Consider the following 19,567-nt stretch of genomic DNA (forward strand, 5'->3'; position numbering starts at 1 on the left):
CGGCCACCAAGAGAAGAAGGAATGCACGGCTCGCATGCATGCCGGTCTCTCTGAATGCCCATTTGAACGAATCGGATTTCGTCACTTGGAATGAGAGGACCGAGTGCTTCCCTGGTGACTTGTTGTGTACGGAACCAGGAAGTTTTGACAGCGCGTGAGTCTCTCTTTCCTCTGTAGAGCATCTTGCTGATCCTCTCTAGTTCGCTCCTCTACCTCAATCGTCCGGATGGCGCGGTAATCATATCGTCTGTGCGTTCCCGCGTCTGCTTTTCATACTCTTGTCTGACACTCAGACAGCCATTTCTATGCATACACATGTCTATCGAGTTTTGCTGCTCAATGTAATCATTACCTCTGGGGATCTATCAGCTGTTGGAACGTGAAAGAGCACCTACGCGTTGTTGTTGAACAAGACAGACAGCTCCGTGAATAGTAGCAGCATTTCGATCCTCGATGTGTCTCTGACACGGATATCGGGCCTTCGGTTGCTGACGAACGATCTGATGTCACGTTTCATCGTCCTTTAGGTCGAAAAGGATCCGTGGCAGCAAGACGAACGTCCGACAAGTGTCCGACATTTGTCCTAGGATACGATCGCGCAGCCTACAACGGGATACGTCTCTTGGATAGGATGTCGTTTGCCTGCATGGAGTAATGTCCAAGTCGGGTCGAGCTGGGTTTTTCTCCGGGCTTGGGGCTGGAACCCGGGGATTTAGAGGGTCATGGAAATGTGTGAGCCCGAGCTGTCTCAAGGTCGAGCTTGGGTATTTTGCAGCATACAAGATGAGATAGAGATATGCTAAGTTTTGCGTTACAGCTGTTTGCATATAGCTTGGCAATAACGCGCTTATTTTGGGAGTGGGGGGGGGGGGGAAGCAGTTTGGATGTGGCAAGGCTTTGCGGACTCGGGAGTCAAATGCTCCTTGAGTTTTATGGCAGTTATGGCCATTTCGGGAACCTCAGCTCGTACTTGGTCATAAACCGGACTTATAACGCACAAAAAGAAGATTTGATAGCGAACGAGAGCTTCTGGTAAATAGTCCAACCAGTGGTAACACAGAGATAGCGAGACGGTGAGTAGCGAAAAAGGCAAGACAGCAAAAAGACAGCAAAAAGACAACACGAGCTACAATTTTATGGTAAAGACAAAATTCTGTACGGCACCTCGACCGACCGGGATCTCTACCACCCCGAGTTCCTGTCCTCCTCGTGAAGGCAATCCAGAGTCAGCCATATCATCGGAGAGGCCATGCGCGCTCCGCGCTGCGATGTTCTTCCCGACGAAGCGAACACAGGTGCATGTGGTGCTCTAGCTCCCGGGGTGGCGGTGTGCATGTAGATGATACCCTGTGATGGGTAGATGATGAAGCAGCACTGGATGAAGGAGAGGGAAGCCGGGAGGGAGCGACGAGTCGGTAAGGTGGGGGTGGGGTCAAAGGGAACCGGCTAGAGCTTCCACCAGCAGTACGGGCCTGTGATTGCAGCCATTGAGCGGCGTGCTTGATGCCGCAGGTGTCTCGTGCCTTCTTGTGGAGTGAGGAAAGCCTTCGGTACTGTTGAGGCGGCTGTGGGGCGCGATACCACTGCCGCCGAGGGCGAGAAGAATCGCGATGAGGTTCGGGTTCATGGCTGGGGAGTGCCGAAGTGGGTGTGGTGATAAACATGGGCAGCGTCGATGTTCGTGACAGAGGAGCGGTTGGCGGGAGCAGGAACTTGTCGACGGGGGGTGGGGGAGGGCTGAGTAGCACCGGCGGAGGACCGACGATGCCCTCGGGTCCCTTGACGACTTCATGGCAGGGCTTGTGTGGGTCGGTTCCAGGGCGGAGGTTCCATGTCTCTGTAGGCCGGTGTTCGACTCGTCTGTGCTCAGCGAGTTTGGCGGCATCCGAAAAGCGTCGGTACGTCGGCCTACAGTCGAAGCACATAAGGTGCTCGACTTCGGAGCTGAGATATCAGTGGTAAGTACAGCTATTATGGAAGACAGAACATTGGACGACTCACTGCTTAGCCCGAATGTGAGCTTTTAGGTTGCTGAGTTGCAGGCTGCTGAATGGGCAACCCGACTCAGTGCTCGGGCATGGGAACCTTCTGTGTCGGAACCATTGTCAGAGAAGAAAGAGAAAGATATAATGCATTTCTGACTGTTGTCAAAGGCTCGCCTGTGAGGTGAGTCTTTTCGTGTCGTTGGACGTCGTGCTTCCTTGTCATTTTCACCCTGCATCCAGAATACGTGCAGGCATAGATCTGTGGGTGCTTAGCTTGAAGGCGCTGGAGTAAAATAAAGGTAAGTAAAGAAACAGGCGTAAGAGCAAAAATAAATTGTCTGACCGCCATGGGAGGGATCAGGAAGCAAGGGTAGGTGGGAGGAAAATGTCAGAGGGTGTTCTTGCAACGATCCAAGTTGAAGAATGACTTTAAACCTGGTAACCTGTGAACCAGTGCTGGATCGAGATTTTCAGCCATGTTCTCCTGCGGAAGACGCCGCAACGGCTGGTTAAACTGTAATCAAGATGGGAGCAGGACAGAACCACCCAGGAACAAGGTCCGACATTGTCTTTGTTCTGGCCTAACGACTCTAATACTTACAACTACAGACGGAGAGAAACACACTATGAACGGGACGTGAAATGGGGAAAACCCAGAAGAGTGGCTACTACCTGTCGGAGATGATCCTTTTTTGGATACAAAGTAGAGTTTTATAGCGTGTGCATGGTCCAGAGTCGTCGCAAGATTCATCGATAATGACAGCGTCTTTTAAGTGACAAAGTGCTCAGACTGCCAAAAAATTCGATGCTTCAGCGAGATTAGTACTGAATGGAAAAAATTCGATATTAAGACCACCTTCCGGATCAGCGCAGACTGAACAACTACCATGTGATATATATCATTCACTGAATCTCCGCAGCATCGTCGAGATTGAGCTGGAATCTCGATTCGAGTCCTCGTTGATGATCACAGACATTTGAAATGCATGGACGCATTAAAAAATTGTGGGACGCGAACAAACGACGCACTCAGTACAAATTTAAATGGAACAGGTCGTAATATCCTCGTCAGCCCCATCTGTCTAAAGCCGCAGGAAATTCGAGCCGTCGAGGGGCAGCAGTTCGAGGGTGAAAGTTGACGCGAAGATTGTCGGCTCACGTAATCATTCCTTCCTTACCACGATGACGACACGCTCAGCGGCGGCTTCATTCACTTGTTGGAGGAGCGTATCTCTGCTTGGACAGACAGAATCCCGGACGCTATACAAGCAATATTTCGCCAATGGTCCTGATTTTGGCGCGTAATTGACCTGGGGCCAAAGACGCGGTGTCGTTTAAATATGATCACGAGACCGTGCGTCATACAAACAATTTCAAAAAATGTGAACGCCTCTTTTTCTTCCTTTCAGTGGCAAACTTTCCCCTTCGTTTATTAACATTCTCTGCGAAATCTTGGGTCAATCCTATATCATCGACAAATGAGAATATCTCGGATGCTGGGGGCTAGTTCTTTTCAGTCCCTGCTGATATCACCTCCCTCTTGACCAAGTCGTGGGGGGCTGACATATAATGTGCATAGGGGAGTATGTAGAAGAGTGCCTCCTACATGAAGATATCTCACAAGAGCATGCCTGTGCTCCCAATTCTGACCATGATCCTTTCCTCTGGTTGGCAGTACCGCGCAGGTGTGTTTTGGTGTGCCAAAGTTATCACTCGCATGTGAGCAATGTATTGTACGCGACGTGTTATTTGACGGGCCCGTCTCGCAGTTTTGTCTTCCTGTCTTGTTTTTGGAATGAGAGAGGCATATAAATGATGGACAAGGTGAGCCTTCACTGCAGTAGTCAACACCACATGGCATTTGCACACCTCCTTGCTGTTCTCTTCTCTCTTTCCGTTGTACGTCAGTCCGACGGTATTGCTTAGCCTTCTCTGCTTGCGATGACTCTAATGGACTTTATCTAGCTGCCCTCACCAAGCGAGTGGCATGCGCCGATGGTATTCACACCGCCACCAATGAGGCTTGCTGTGCCCTATTCCCCATCATGGACGACACCCAAGCGAACCTGGTCGATGGAGAAGAGTGCGGAGAAGACGTCGGAATTCTTCTTAGTCTTGCCTTCACTGATTATGGGCGGCATTGGTATTTAGGTACACGAGTCGCTTCGTTTGACCTTCCACGATGTAATCGTGTCTTCTTTTACTGAAGGGTGAGCTCTATTTCTACTTTTAACTTTTAAATGACACCTGATGTCTTGGATAGTGGTGGTGGTGCTGATGGATCCATCATCATCTTCTCCGATATTGAAACGAACTTTCACGCAAACATCGGCATCGGTACGGTCATAATAATCGTATTTCTTTGAAACTCGTATTCATGGACTTTTTATCTAGACGAAATAGTGGAAGAACAGAGGCCTTTTATTGCTCCCCACAACATTACTCCAGGAGACTTGTACGACATTTAATACTTTCCAAACTATGATATTCTGAAGATATCTTCAATCCCATGGCAGACGACGGATCCGCAGACCAAGGGATGGTCGCAAGCAGTACGTTGCAAACACCCTTATAAGTTGCTAATTCCTTTACTGCCACGTCCCCCCGCATATAAACACGCCTCGTCAGATTCCTCAAGACCATTCCACGCAAGCTTCAGGTGTTCCAAGAGCGTATCTGCTCGTGTCTGCCCCCAATGTGTATAATGTCTGTTTTTCCTCAGAAACAGGGAAGTCGTTGATTTCGTCAAGTTCTTCGTATGGGAGGTGGGGGATGGGTTTGACGTGAAGCTGCTGAGTGCGGTCGAGAATGACGAGGAGGAATGGGAGGACGTAAATGAAGACTAGGTTTGCTCTTAGTCGTAACTTATGTATTCCACCATGTACCTGTTGTTTAGTTTCTAAGTTGGCAAGCGCTAGGCGTAACCGATTACTGACACTTAGGGTTCACACAATTAAGTGGAGATGGCAAAGTAAGTCAATTCGATATCTGTTCAGGTGCATTGATACAATAAATCTATACTAGCTACTTTGTCTAGAATCTTCTAGCTAAGTCAGGAAATTTGGGGAGATTGAGAAATTTCTGTAACTGCATCGAAAGGGAAAGAAATAAAAGGAAGTGGAGGCTCACTCATACTTAGTCATCATCCATAACAAGGCTGAGAGGAGCTCGACTCTTTGAAGGTTTGTTGCGACTCGATTTAATGGATATTGAGTAATGATTTCTATCAGGACTTTTTGGGTAGGGTGTAATACGTTGACCTGAGCACGTTTTGTCTCTCGAAAGTCTGGAAACAAAGGATGTAACATGTAACGAGGGGGTTGGTTTCATCCTCGGAGTGCATTACCCACCCAACTTTCAGCCAACCTGACAACCAACAGCACATATCCTCTTGTAGCATTTTGCAAAGTATTGAATGCAATTCGACGTAGAACATGAAGGCGTTGCCACCGATGCAACGAAAATCTGTACGCCTAATAACTAAAAAGTACAACCAGTGAGGTAGGTTCAAGGTCTATCGCGAAAGAAACATAAAAAGTTCATCCTTCATTTGGTGTAAGCATTAGTCTTGCCACACCATTCGGTTTGGACCTTCAATGCCAGAGGAGCATCGAGCATAGGCATCAGGACCTCGACGAGTTGGATCTTGCTGGCGCTGGAAAACTCGGAATCATCTAAGAGATTCATCAATTCCTCCTTAGTATTGACAATATAGGACATTGAGCGCGTCCCATCAAGGTCACCGAAAGTTTCAAGAAGTGATGTCCATTTCCAGTTCGTAATGTCATTGTATTTTCTGGGATTGTTTGCTTAGGTTGCGCGCAGGAGAGGAAAGAAAAAGTACGTACCGAGTTTGACCATGGACGTACCGTTCGATGGTATAGCCACTGTTGTTCAAGACAAAGATGATGGGCTTGAGGTCTTCGCAAATCATAGTCGACAGCTCTTGTGCGGTGAGTTGACTAGGAGGTTGCAGTCGATGTTTGATCTGGAAAAGATCAAAGAGTACTCACAGACTACCGTCACCGACAAAGAGAACGACACGACCAAGGTCCCTATCTTTCGTAGCTAACGCAGCCCCAAGGCAGCTTCCTATAACGGTATCAATATATGTCTGAAAGAAGGAAACGATTTGAAGCTCACCAACAGACCAACCGATACTTCCCCAGAAGAACTGGTTAAGTAAAATTGAATCATCAGGCAACGGAACGTCCAAGATACCGAAAATTGGAGTCCCTGAGAACGAAAATTGATCTAAGAATACACATGAAGAAAGTTATGCTTACCAGTCTCTGCGACAATAACATCCTTTGGCTTAAAGAATTTGGCCATTGTGGGCCAGAGCCAAGAATGGGGAGATGACGTCGTCGTCTTCCTGAGGTACGACAGCATGGAAACGCGGAACATCGTACTTGAGTGCTGCACTCCGATAGGACTGCAGTCTTCTGGTCAACTTTGGGAGCAGGTATTTCATGCCGATACCCGCATAGTTGGAATACTGGACTTTAGTCCAAGAGGAGTGCAACTACATGAAGGATAAACAACACATGCAATAAGATGCAAAAAAAAACATATACCTCAACGGTGTGCGCAGTTGGGATACTATAAGTGAAATTGCCACTGTTAAAGTCACTCTTCAAGCTGCCAAGAGATAAAATGAGCTTTGCCGACTCGATCTTCTCCTTAATCTCGGGGTGACTAATCGCTCCGACGTAAATCTACGTCGAAAAAGTCAGTAAGTGCGCGGTATCTTCAGAGGCAAGAGTATACCCACGCCTCCGAAACGGTCCCAACTCTCGTTTACAGCCGTCTTCCCCATAGGCGCAGCGTAAACTGGGAATCCGGTCGTCCTAATTAGCTCCTTTGTCTCTGCGCGTGCATAGTGTCTGACAACACACGCATCAAGGAGAACAACCACATGTCCCTCCGCCTCCTTCACGAGTCCCTCAATTTTGTCCAAGACAAATGCCTCAACTTCTGGCTCGTTCGGTGGCGGAGTACCGGACAAAGGTATTTTAAGACGCGCTGAGGATATCTTATCGTAGACGATATCCGTGGGCAGGGTCAAGTAAACAGGACGGGCCTGAATAATGACCAGGTTAGATCTTTGGGTCGACCGCATATCACCATATCACCTTTGTCATACATTCAGTGAGGAGGTTATCAATTCCAACCGCCGCCGTGGCCGCATTGGTGAGGTATGCATGCGCTACACTGAACTGCTCAGCAACCTTCATATTAGCATCATACCTGCACAGGCTTAACCGCATGACAGTCAAAGGAATCAAGAAACTTGCCTTCCATCACCGAGGCTGATGAAGCATGGGTTTGGTCTTCTGCTGGGCAGTGCTGGGGACACCTACAACATGAAGAACAGGAACCATCTCGGAGAAAGCTGAACAAAGGTAAGGACATGCTCTCAGGACCGCTGTAGCAGACAAAGCACGTACCTCCTGCGATGCCATTGGTTGCTGATAGCTCTCCAACACCAAACCTACAAAGATGGTATTGGAAACGGCGCGTCGCGATAGCGGTAATAGAATACTCACGTCGTCAATACGACACCGATACTCTGCTCTTTCACGCGGGCAAATCCGTCTGCTGCATAGGCCGCGTTTAGTTCATTACTATCAGAATAGGTTAGGTCAGGCGCTCATTCACTAGAATGAGTTGTGTACCAGTTACCAACCCAATCGATGATGGGGTGATCCTCTACCAGGTCCTAGATACCGCATAGTCTGTGTACCGAAGAGATCAAGCGAAATATGGGTCTCACCAAGAAGCCCAAGTTGAAGTCTCCAGGAAGACCGAACATGGACTGTATCGCAAGATAAGCGATGCTACGATGAGAACATTGGCGAACCGACCGTGACGCCCAGCTGCTGCAACCTGGCAAGTAGGTATTGTCCAACGTATATCTGTTCTGAACCATCTTCGACCCTGCGAGCTTGGAGCTCGAGCTTGAGGCGGTCGACCTCGGTCTGGATAGCAGTATCTGTCGAAGAGAACATGGTGGTACAATTGAGAGAGAATGATGATGATCACACTCTGTCTCGAGATTATATACGGATCCGGGCTAAATAGAACGCGAAGAACCGAAGCAGGGCAGTAGCATGGCTCGGTGACGATTAGTGACGACAATAGGATGTGGTAACCAAAAGGTCAGGCCTCCATTGTTCCAGACACATGGGAGTAGCGGAGCATACATAGAGTGCATGTAACTAGTTGCATGTCAGATAACTCCAAGAGGCTTGCCTGGCACCAGCTTTAATTTTGACAACGATGCACACGGACCCTGTTCCACCAATCAAAGCCTGATGGGCCTCGGAAGGGTCCCGAGCACCTAGATGGGGCGGTATGATAGTTAGAACATTGAAACAACAGAGATAATCGGAGACATACATCAAACGACGGACCTAAGAGGGGGATTGAGGGAAATCCTTATTCCTCTTGCGAGTGAGATTCCAGAACGATACGAGCTTTCCTGGAATCAAGACTCGGGTGTAGGTGGGTGGGTAGCGAATTTGGCTCTGGTTATGCTGACTGCAATCTCTCGCTCGTTTAGTCGCCACCTTATGTGCGCTGCCCTGACTGGCTCACAACATCCAGCTGCCTAAGCCGCTTCGGAACTTGACGGACCTAAGAGGGGGATTGAGAGAAATCCTTATTCCTCTTGTGAGTGAGATTCCAGATACGAGCCCTCCTGGAATCAAGACTCGGGCGTAGGTCGGTGGGTAGCGAATTTGGTTCTGGTGATACTAAGTGCAAGCGAGAGATGTACCTTATGCGCGCTGCCCCCGCAGGCTCGTACTGCTCACAATGTCCAACGACGTAGACGAGACTGGTACTACCTAACGTAACGAAAAAGTCAACGTAGCCTCAGAAGCGCACGTTCAATCCAGATTCGGGCTACACTTACCGCAGCATACACATAAACATAAATGTCAAAGAAAATAAAAGGCGGCAACCTCGGGGAACTCGACAGAGTCAGGCCGCCCGACGAATAATTATATTGTAGGAAATTGTAAGGAGACTCGGCTTCAAATAGTCATTGAGGATTCCGCTGTAACTGTTGCAAAGCTATTGCAACATGTTGTTCAATGTTGTTATGCCGCTATCTGTCGTCCTCCATGGGGCACACCTTGAAGGTTGAAAGAAACACAGCCATAGTCTGGCAAGCCGCTTTATAGATACTCGCAGAAGTCGCACCTGCATATAAAGCCTAGTACCCGGGGCGGGGGCTATACTGGTAATCGAAATGTTTGCTATTTTCAAACTCCGCGAGATGACGCCATCTGCCGAGCAGCTGCCGACAGTGTAATATTGCTGACACATACCTCTAATTATATAGTGAAGCTCACTCAATATATAGCTCTCTGGGCTCCTGTATTTTCAACTGAGTCTTTAGAAAGCCAGAGCAGTCTTTCTAGCAATGGGCCTAATCCTATCCAAAATGTAGTTGTGAATATTATGAGAAAGATTCTGCTGAATCAATTGTCTAGCCAGTTTGAGCTCAGCTGGAGCTGAAATCCATTGGGGATTGACTTTTACAGTACCAGTGTGATTGGATTTGGTCATTGAGCATGTTCAACATGCAGACATGGAGTGTATCAACAAGACAGAAGCAAAAATGCATTGATCAATGAGACATGATTATGGTTAAGATATCAACCCTACCAGTGTACTCTGCACCCTGAGTCTCAGAATAACACAGCCACAAGTCCTGATGTGCATCATGTGACTACACATTGATGAGCCTTCTTCACCAGACATATTTGATTGTCAAGGCTCTATTAATAGCCTCTGGTATGTCATAGTCTAGACTCTGCACTGCCATCACACTCAATTGGACTATGACATTATGATTGATGCAAAGCCTACATGACTGCCAATAAAATACTTTATGAAAAAATAAGTCAGCTGCAGTAATATTTACTAAGGCTATTACTTCAATCCATCAGCAGAAGCTGGCTTCATAAGGAATGTAGAGAAAAACCACTGCATAGCCTTATAGCACAGTATTCTATTACTGCTGTGCTCTGTTTAGTGTTAGTAAGGAAAAGACTAAGAATACTTTAAGTACTTTGCTAGCAGTATGAATTAACATGACAAAAACAAATATAATCTATGCCTTACTTACTAAATAGTAGTGTAAAAAGTTAATAAAGTGGTAGAACTAAAAAAAAACCATACACAGATATTAGGCTTTCACTAACACTCACAAATCTCTAGCACTGCTTCTTTCAGGGTCCAATTATAGATGCTGAGTCTGGGTCTGGTTTTGATATAGAAGCATGATGAGATAAGCTATAAGAATTTTGTGGAGAGGGATGGAGAGTTGTAGCTGGTAGATATAGTCTGCTATTATAGCAAGAGTATTCACACCAGATAGTCAGAGAGTGTAGTAGATGTATTAAACTTTAGCTTAAGACTAGGATACATCAGTGTGTACTACTGTCTTATATACTGTCTAAAGAACCCTATGTCCTACAGATGACTATTGTCTGCTTTGCATGCTCTCTGCTCATTGTCTGAGATAACAATAACTGTGCCCTTGCTTTTGTTTGTTATTGTCACTCTGCTGTATCATCACTATAGTGAGTTTTCCATATGCTACAGTTTCTATTGTATTCAAGATGTGAAATGGCAATGATTACCATATTGTTCCTTATCATCTTATTGTGTATTGATAAATAAGGTGTAGCTATAGTGTCATCATGTCTTCATCATCAAGCATTGGCAGGCCATGATTTAGGGGTAAAAATCATGACAACAGAGATCTGACTCCACACATCTACAGAAACCAAAGAAATTCATAAGTGTTAGACCCAAGCATCATGTGAGCACAACCACATGATAAATAGAAGCTATCTCACACTTTAGGTAGTCATCTGAGTCCACTGATGTGATCTGCAGTCAGTGTGTCACAAGGCCAGGAAGTAAGCTTGAGGATAGAATGATATGTATAAACTTTAGCTCAAAGCTGGAGTTTTCCAGTGAGAGCAAGCCTCCTTAAATATTGTACATGGTCTGCTATCAATACATTATACTTATTGTGTGTCTTTTTGTCCTGGTTGCCCATTGTTCTTGAGCATTGTTACTATACATAAAAGATTGATTGTGCATTTGTCATTAGGTGTCAATTGCATCAAGGAATCATAGTGAAGTTGGTCTGTTGTGATAACTAAGGTCTTTCCATAGTTCCAAGTGCTGGTTGTTTGACATCTTGACTAAGCATAAATAGGGGTTTTTGATAAAAGAAATGAAAAAATGGTAACATTACCCCCTCCTTAAGACCATCGTCCCAATGGCTTAATTTAGGGATATTTCATAGTTGTGGATAGCATCATCAGTGTTCATCATCTTTTCATTGACCCACTGATTGGACTCGGAGCCATAGCCTTTCCAGCTGATAAGATAATCGACTGTTGTTGTTGTTCCCCCACCTTTTGCCTTGACTTTGCACAGTTTATAGTTTAGAATCTGATTGATTTCATAGTGTTCCTCATTGTCGATCAGGTTGAGTGGTGGTAGTGGAGGTTTGTCCTGATTGGGGAAGGCTGGCACGATGTAAGGGAATAATAGAGCTTTATTGAAGACATTATGGATTTTCCAGTTTGTTAGGAGTCAAAGTTTGTATGCACTCACCTTGACTTTTATGAGGATCTGGAAGAGGCCTGTTCATTTGTCAGTGAGTTTCTTTTTAGGGCACTCTAGATGTAGGTTGATAGTGTCTAACTATACTTTGTTGTTAACAGAGTATGCTTGCACCAGGTGATGGTGTTTGTTGTATTGTGCCTTCATAGAGGTTGCAGCACACTCTAATGCTGTTTTGGTTTCACTATGGATTTTGTCATTGTGAAGGCAAAATCCATGGAGGCAGATGTGGTAGGTCATAGCCATTCAGTGTTGGGTGATGTTTGGGTGCCACCCATAGTTGATGAAGAATGGGGTCTTCTCTGTTGCTGAATGAATGTGGTTATTGTGTTGGAAGGCTGTGAGGGCCAATTATTCCACCCAGTCATCTTGCTGGTAATTGATGAACAGTCAAAGATACTTCTTGATCTCCTAGTTGACATGTTCCATCTGTCCATCAGTCTGTGGATAGTATGCAGTTGATGCATTGTGTTTAATGTGTAGGAGTCAGTAAAGGTCATCTAAGAATTTAGAGACAAATTGTGGGCTCCTGTCTGTGTTACGATTTATTTTCTTTTCTCTCCTTTTTACCCCTATTTACGCTGAGTCAGAAGGCACAAGACCGTGGGAAGCTTAGTCAGCACAACTAAAGACTCCCATCAAGACAGTATGACGGTCACGCTCGACGACACACAATCGACCTTTTATGTACGATAACGATGCTCCAGGACAATGAGCACAATGGACGTAGACACACATAATAGGCAGTAGTATAATTAGCAGACAACTGTACAGTATTTAAGGACAGCAGCTCTTGCTGGTATACCCCAGCTTCGAGCTAAAGTTTATACACACCATTCTACCTCGAGTCTACACTTGACCTTGAGTCACACACGAACGGGCATACTCCAGTGAACTCAGGTGATTCCTCGAAGTGCGAAGGAACACCTGTTTATCATGTGTGTCCATTCACGTGACGCTTGGGCCTAACAATTAGCTCGAAGCATCCACCTTCCCTTTCTCAAGCCCAATTGTGCTGAGAAACCGAATGCCGCCAGTAACCACCGCAGACCTAAACCACGACTTCTTCGAGTTAATAGCTTCCATCATCGGAACATTACTCGGTCTCTTAGCCATCATCACCCTTTGCCGTGGATGACAATCAGTAGCAGCTTGGATAGTCAGGCACTATCAAGCATTTCAGCAAATTCAACGAATTCTATGCAATGTAACCCCCGACCTCCCTTTCCATGACATCCCCCCTTCCGTCAGAATGTCCTTCTTCCCGCAAGGGGGACCCATACCAGAAACCGGGGATAGCGACCTGGATCAGAGGAGCCTTCACGAGGAGGAAGGACCAGAACGCCCCCAACGACACAACAGAGACCGCCACCCTGCTCTCACAGGGTTCCGGAACCCATGGACGACGAACGTCGCTCAGGAGCCCGCCGAGGTCTCCAACTACGTCACTCCGGCCAACTCCCCCGAGCATCCCGCCTCCCCAATTCCCTCAGGGATTGGAAACCGTGCTCGGGACTCCCTTGATGCCGCTCGGATGGCTGCGGGACCCCGCGAAGGTCCCCACTCCCCCCAGAACCCCCCCGAGACCCCCACCGAGCCCAACTCCGACCCCAGCCCGTCCGTCAGCAGGCTGGGGGTCGACGACCCACGCGGAAGAACAATCCACCCCGACTACGACAATGCAGACATTGCCATCTCGGCGGCAGGAGACCCTTACCGGCACCTCCACGTGGGAAGTGGGCCCGAGGACGGGACCGCCAGCGAGAGGGGAAGAGCTGCAACATGAAGAATTATACACCGGATATTCCCAGATTGGGACCTTGCCATTCCCTTCGACTATGACGAGGCAGTACGGCAGCAGCAGCAGAATCAGAACCGAGAAGAAGAAATCAGGCGAACCCAGGAGGAGCTCGCCGACTACGTCTGGGAGGAGGCCCGAGAGCAGTACGAGGCCGCAGAGTACGACAGGCAGGAAAGAGAACGAAGAAGGATGGAGGAAGTCGAGAGGATGGGGTCAGCCTCCCCTAGGGAGTATGAGCTCCGTTCCGATGCTGGATCTCCTTTCAGAGAGCCCAACTCAGACAGTGACCCATGGACAGGACCCGCCAGCATCGTTAGCTGGGACGAGGCAATCAGGCGAGGAAATGCTGAAAGACCCCGACCTGTCGACCTCGAATATCCCGCCCGCACCGACACCATCTCCTCAGATGCCGATTCCATCCTCGGAGCCTACGGGCTCCGAGTACCCGACAATGCCCACATCCCTGACAGGGCTCTCCAGCGATTCCTGGGCAGCAGGGTCGCTCAGCAGTTCCTTAATCCCGAGTTCCAGCGACTCTTCGGCATCTATAGCCAAGAACTGGAGGAGACAAGAGCACGCGGCAGAACACGCTATAGTCGACTCAGGAGTCCTCCCATCGCCCGAACAGGCAGTCAAGGAAGCGGCGGACCCAGCACTCAAGTCAACGGGAGGGTCCCCGATGACCCTTCAACCAGCCGTGCCGTCCATCTACGACCAGCCCGTCAGTTCCCTCCTTGAGGAAGAGGACAGCGGGGACGAGGGCAACGAGGAGGACGACGAGAACAGTGATGACCCGTACCAACAATGACTGGAGCGAGCAGGAGAAGACACAGACGAAGAGGCACTGCGAGAAGAGATTGAGAGGGCCAGGAACAGAGAATACCAGGAGCTATACGAGCAGGGGAGGAACTACTTATGGCAGGACAAGCACTGGCAAGTGACGTCCTTAGGACTTGAATATAGGTACGTGGAGGGTACTGAAAAAGAAAAAATTCTGCAGTATGCCACGACGGAATACACGTGGAAAGAATATGGGCGGCGGCATCCAGAAGACCTGCTCGTGCTGATACCCCCATATCGGCCCGTTAACAAATCGAACGCACCAGCACCAATGCCGCGTACTCCCCCCATCCAACCAAAACGAGCCGTCTACGTCGCCCCCTTTATCCGGAGTCGGGCCGAAGATAGCCCGTCAATCCGAAGCACGGCATCACGGCTCACCCGAGCCAGAAAGCAACCGGCCTGGCAGGCCACCCAAACCCAGAATCCCTGGACCGGCAGAGGAAGCCGGCTCCTTGGCGGGCAACCTCCCCCGGACCAAGCAGAATCAAGTGGGAAGGACCCTGTTCGGGATGACCCCGAAGCGGTCCGCCTCAGATTCACGGTGCGAGACGGAGTGATTGTTCGGGTCGTTGACCTGAAAGGAAGCCCAGTCGCTGACGACAATTCCCTACACTCCTTCCCTGGACCACCAACAGAATGGAAACAACCGCCGTTCGACGGATGGCCTAACCCAATGGGCGCACTCCCAGTCAATGCCAATGTCCTACAATGCCACCCCGACCTCCTTCGAAAGCCCCGCCCCTTTAAAGGGGCCTCGGATGACATAGACCGATTCTTGATAGACTGCGAGCAGTACTTCAAGGTTTATATCGGGTACATCGGTACCGACATGAACAAAGTTGCCTTCGCTACCTCGTACCTAGAAGACAAAGCCAAAACGTGGTGGATCCTAATCTCCCCGAACTTCCGCTCCACCACTAGGGAGCACTACCGATATCCCTCGTGGCCGGTATTCAAGCGAATGCTGAACAACAAATTCATTGATCCCGCGGTGCAGGAGGTACATAAGCAGAAGATCAAGGAATACAAAATGGGAGATAAGGCGGCCACGGACTACTTCGACGAGTTGGAGCGACTTGCGAAGCTCGCCGGGATCAGAGAAGACACCGCAAACGATGGAAGGATGGTGGAGGTGCTCAAACGAGGAGTTCCCTCCTCATACCTTACGATGATCTCGGCCATGGGCGTCAAAATGTTGATGCCTGTGGGATATGACGAGTGGAAGGAACGAATCATCGAGATGTATAAGGAGCGACAAAGGCAGAAAGCGGAGGCAACGATGCTACAGGAATATTCCAAAAAGTCGACCCCGCCAACCCCGAACAAGCCGGGGCAAACTGCCGGGAAATCATCGGAATCCCCTCAAACGCCAAGCTACAGGAGTCAGAAGACCGGGACGGGGACTACATATACCGGTACCGGTAAACCGATGGACGTCGATCGACTGAAGAAGGAAGGGAAGTGCTTCAACTGCGGGTTAAAAGGCCACATGGCCAAGGACTGCCCGAAGAAGAAGCGAACCCGCGAAGACATACGAGCGCAGATTGCCGAATTACAGAAGGAAGACGAAGAATTAGGCAAAGAGACGAAGGTTGAAGAAGTAAAAGACAAGGCCGATCAGTGAGTGACTCCACTGAATTGGCCAAAGGACTTTATGGTGTGCAGGCATCTACCATTGAACGGGCTTATGATACCTCTGTAGTTACATCGCATTCGAATATACCCCGTGTCACTATCACACACCCTAAAGAGTTGCAGAACAAAACTCAAATGCCTATGGGCCGAACAAGGGCAGAGAGCCCGAAACAATGGCTCAAACCGTTCAAAACAGAATGGACGTGGAGAGCCGTCAAGGAAGCAGCTGATGAAAGCAAGGCGGCCGCCGCCTTACGCGGATGGATACATCAAACAAGAGCGGGAGAAGTTACCGCCGAAACCGTCAAAGGGCTACAGACCGCAGAATGAAGCCAGGCGTTGGAGTGGCTAGACGAGTTAAAGGGCCCACGAAAGTTCATCCGGAGGGCCAAGACACTAGGGAGAGATCTGACCACCAAGGCCCAGATAGAAACCCTAACCAGTCGAACCAAACACTCGGTAACCGCTCTCATCGATAGCGGCTGTACCGGCAGCTCCATCAATCGAGCTTTCGTCCTTGAACACGGTCTCCCCACCCGATCTACTGCCGCCCCTATACCAGTGTACAATGCCGATGGGACAAAGAATCAAGCCGGGTCAATCACAGAATTCGCGGAACTTCGATTAACCATTGGAGATCATTCGGAACGGATCGACCTAGCCGTAACCGATCTCGGAACCAAGGAATTGTTCCTGGGACACGACTGGCTCATCCGGCACAATCCGCTCATTAATTGGAAAACCGGGCGGGTTACGTTCGCACGGTGTCGATGCCAGAAAATCCCATTTGAACTACCTGACGAAGACCCGGAGGACAGATGGGACGAAGAAATGGAGGACAGGGAAACCATTCTGGCAATCGACATGCAGGAGGAACTCCACATACGGGCAGTACACCATGCCAACAACTTAGCTGCCAAAGCAAACGAGGGGAAGACGGAGAAGACGTTCGAAGAGATGGTGCCTGAATGGGCACGCGACTACCGAGACCTCTTTGAGAAAGAGAGTTTCGATGAACTCCCACACCCAAAGCCCTGGGATCATGCGATCGAGCTGATCCCCAATGCCAACACCAACCTAGACTGTAAAACCTACCCTCTCGGTTATCAGGAACAACAAGAACTCGACCAGTTCCTAGAGGAGAACTTATCCTCCGGACGGATTCGACCGTCGAAATCCCCCATGGCCTCTCCTTTCTTCTTTGTAAAAAAGAAGGATGGGAAACTCCGACCAGTACAAGACTACCGAAGACTGAACGAGATGACCATTACAAATCGATACCCCCTACCTCTAATCTCAGAACTAATGGACAAACTCCGAGGGGCCAAATACTATACCAAACTTGATGTTCGTTGGGGGTATAATAACGTCCGAATCAAGGAGGGAGACAAGTGGAAGGCGGCATTTAGGACCAACAGGGGACTATTTGAACCAACGGTCATGTTCTTTGGCCTGACGAATTCCCCCGCCACCTTCCAGTGGATGATGAACGACATTTTCAAGGATCTTATCGCCATGGGGAAAGTCACCATATACCTGGATGACATCCTTATCATGTCAAAGACCAAGGAGGAACATCGTGACCTAGTACGACGAGTACTCGCTCTCATGAGGAAGCACAAGTTGTTCCTAAAAGCGGAGAAATGCGAATTCGAGGTGTTGGAGACCGAATACCTTGGGGTCATCATCGGGGAAGGAAGTATTCGAATGGACCCAGTTAAAGTGGCGGGAGTAACGGAATGGCCGACGCCAACCAAGAAGAAGGAATTACAATCCTTCCTCGGGTTTACCAACTTCTACAGAAGGTTCATTCAAGACTACAGCAGAGTCGTTCGTCCAATGACTCAGTTAACCGGGAACACCCCGTGGAGGTGGGGAGAACCCCAACAACTCGCCTTTGAAGACTTAAAACGACGACTGGCAGAGGACATAGTCCTCACCATACCATCCCAGGAGGGGAAATTCCGCGTAGAAGCCGACTCAAGTGAAGGCGCCATAGGTGCGGTACTATCGCAGGAGCAGGATGGAAGATGGCGACCGGTTGCATTTCTCTCAAAGGCCCTCACCGTTACGGAACGGAATTATGAGATCTACGACAAGGAGTTACTCGCGATAATGCTCGCCTTAGAAGAATGGCGGCATTACCTAATCGGAGCCGTCGCTACCTTCGAGATTTGGACGGATCACCAAAATCTCAGGTACTTCCGCCAACCCCAAAAGCTAAACCGTCAACAAGCTAGATGGGTAACCGAGCTTGCTCAATATCAATACACGCTCCATCACAAAGCAGGGGTCACCAACAAAAAGGCAGACCTCCTCTCCCGACGTGCCGATCACGATCAGGGTACGAATGATAACATGGAAGTTACACTTCTGCAACCGGAACATTTTCGCGCATTAATAATGCCGACAGAAGAAGACATCCATGAACGGATCAGAAGTGTGACTCGGGACGCGTGGCAGTGGGATCAGAAAATTGCGGCTTCGCTCAATCATGAAAGAGGATTGACAAAGGAAGGGGGAATGATTCGATATGATGGACGGATCTACATCCCACGAATCCAGAGTTTACATGGGGAAATCATTGCGACATGTCACGACCATGCAACGGCGGGACATCCGGGCATCGCCAAAACCAAAGAGCTTGTCCTGCGAAACTACTGGTGGCCCAAACTCGGCAACGATGTCACCGCCTACGTCAAGGCCTGCGAAACGTGCCAAAGGGGAAAGGCATCGACGCAATCAAAGGCAGCCCCCTTACACCCAAACGAGGTACCCTCCCAACTATGGACCCACATTTCTGTGGACATGATCACCGGGTTACCAGATTCCAATGGGTATGATGCAATCCTTGTCATAGTAGACCAGTTCTCCAAGGCTATCATCCCTATCAGCTGTTCCACCGAGCTAACCTCAGAAGGATGGGCGAAAATCCTACGAGACGAGGTCTACGCTAAATACGGGATGCCGCAAATAATCATCTCGGACCGTGGTCCGCAATTTGTCTCGAAATTCCTCGACGACCTATACAAACTCCTGAATATCACATGCAACGCATCCACAGCATACCACCCACAAACGGATGGTCAGATGGAACGAGCAAACCAAGAGGTTGAAAAATACCTACGCTTATTTATCAACTACCGACAAGATGATTGGACTGAATGGCTCGCTCTCGCGGCTTTCCAACACAACAACAGAATACACTCCACAACGGGCAAGACACCCTTTTTCGTCAATTACGGTAGACACCCCCTTGTTGCTCAGACAACCCATTACAAAACGACAACACCCGCATCGACAGATTTCGCCACTACCATGGATAAAATCCATATGGAGACGAAGCGAGCGCTTGAAAAAACGGCACTGACCATGAAGCGACAGTATGACAAACACCATCACCCAGCACACAACTACGCCGTCAACGACAAGGTGTGGCTGGACACAACAAACCTCCATCTCCCCCACCCGAAATGTAAGCTCATGGACAAACGTACCGGACCCTTCCCAATTCTCGCAAAGGTCGGAGAAGCCGCCTACAAACTCCGATTGCCCGGGGCTTGGAAAATTCACGACACCTTTAATGAGTCGCTACTAAGCCCATATATCGCCCCCGCCTTTCCAAACCAGGAACGACCGCCCGCAC

General features: G+C 48.8%; 4 protein-coding genes across 4 annotated transcripts; 1 reads left to right on the top strand and 3 right to left on the bottom strand.

The window, feature by feature from the left end:
* Positions 1-863: 863 nt before the first annotated feature.
* Positions 864-2,393, bottom strand: BT62DRAFT_740607 (uncharacterized protein). The gene is made up of 4 exons (XM_043182110.1): positions 2,329-2,393; positions 2,160-2,268; positions 2,002-2,046; positions 864-1,944 (listed from the first exon to the last, which is right to left on the bottom strand). The coding sequence occupies exons 2-4, from the start codon at positions 2,219-2,221 to the stop codon at positions 1,236-1,238; spliced, it is 816 nt and encodes a 271-aa protein (XP_043032821.1). The 5' UTR covers positions 2,222-2,268; positions 2,329-2,393; the 3' UTR covers positions 864-1,235.
* Positions 2,394-2,890, bottom strand: BT62DRAFT_740606 (uncharacterized protein). Its single transcript, XM_043182109.1, has 2 exons — positions 2,842-2,890; positions 2,394-2,775 (listed from the first exon to the last, which is right to left on the bottom strand). The coding sequence occupies exon 2, from the start codon at positions 2,734-2,736 to the stop codon at positions 2,506-2,508; it is 231 nt and encodes a 76-aa protein (XP_043032822.1). The 5' UTR covers positions 2,737-2,775; positions 2,842-2,890; the 3' UTR covers positions 2,394-2,505.
* Positions 2,891-3,973: 1,083 nt separating this feature from the next.
* BT62DRAFT_913978 (heme peroxidase) lies at positions 3,974-4,453 on the top strand (the record flags this gene model as incomplete). The annotated part of the gene is made up of 4 exons (XM_043183901.1): positions 3,974-4,081; positions 4,137-4,195; positions 4,249-4,322; positions 4,380-4,453. Coding segments are annotated over 4 exons (315 nt in total), but the record flags the coding sequence as incomplete, so codon positions are not given.
* Positions 4,454-5,649: 1,196 nt separating this feature from the next.
* BT62DRAFT_939086 (pyruvate decarboxylase) lies at positions 5,650-7,997 on the bottom strand (the record flags this gene model as incomplete). Its single annotated transcript, XM_043187652.1, has 15 exons — positions 5,650-5,781; positions 5,834-5,947; positions 5,999-6,077; positions 6,129-6,221; positions 6,272-6,299; positions 6,349-6,510; positions 6,563-6,703; positions 6,760-7,068; positions 7,121-7,235; positions 7,293-7,380; positions 7,436-7,479; positions 7,535-7,612; positions 7,664-7,707; positions 7,762-7,803; positions 7,853-7,997. Coding segments are annotated over 15 exons (1,614 nt in total), but the record flags the coding sequence as incomplete, so codon positions are not given.
* Between the last annotated feature and the right edge of the window lie 11,570 nt (positions 7,998-19,567).

The sequence above is a fragment of the Guyanagaster necrorhizus genome, assembly GCF_019112545.1.
Source record: "Guyanagaster necrorhizus MCA 3950 unplaced genomic scaffold BT62scaffold_78, whole genome shotgun sequence".
NCBI classification, from domain to species: Eukaryota; Fungi; Basidiomycota; class Agaricomycetes; order Agaricales; family Physalacriaceae; genus Guyanagaster; species Guyanagaster necrorhizus.

What these genes read in the sequence shown, in the direction of transcription:
- BT62DRAFT_740607 (XM_043182110.1), bottom strand. Translation starts at nt 2,221, where the DNA reads ATGCAGGGTGAAAATGACAAGGAAGCACGACGTCCAACGACACGAAAA. An exon ending in CGAAAAGACTCACCTCACAG is followed by an intron (nt 2,047 to 2,159) that starts GCGAGCCTTTGA and finishes TTGCCCATTCAG; the next exon opens with CAGCCTGCAACTCAGCAACC. An exon ending in GCTCACATTCGGGCTAAGCA is followed by an intron (nt 1,945 to 2,001) that starts GTGAGTCGTCCA and finishes CTGATATCTCAG; the next exon opens with CTCCGAAGTCGAGCACCTTA.
- BT62DRAFT_740606 (XM_043182109.1), bottom strand. Translation starts at nt 2,736, where the DNA reads ATGAATCTTGCGACGACTCTGGACCATGCACACGCTATAAAACTCTAC.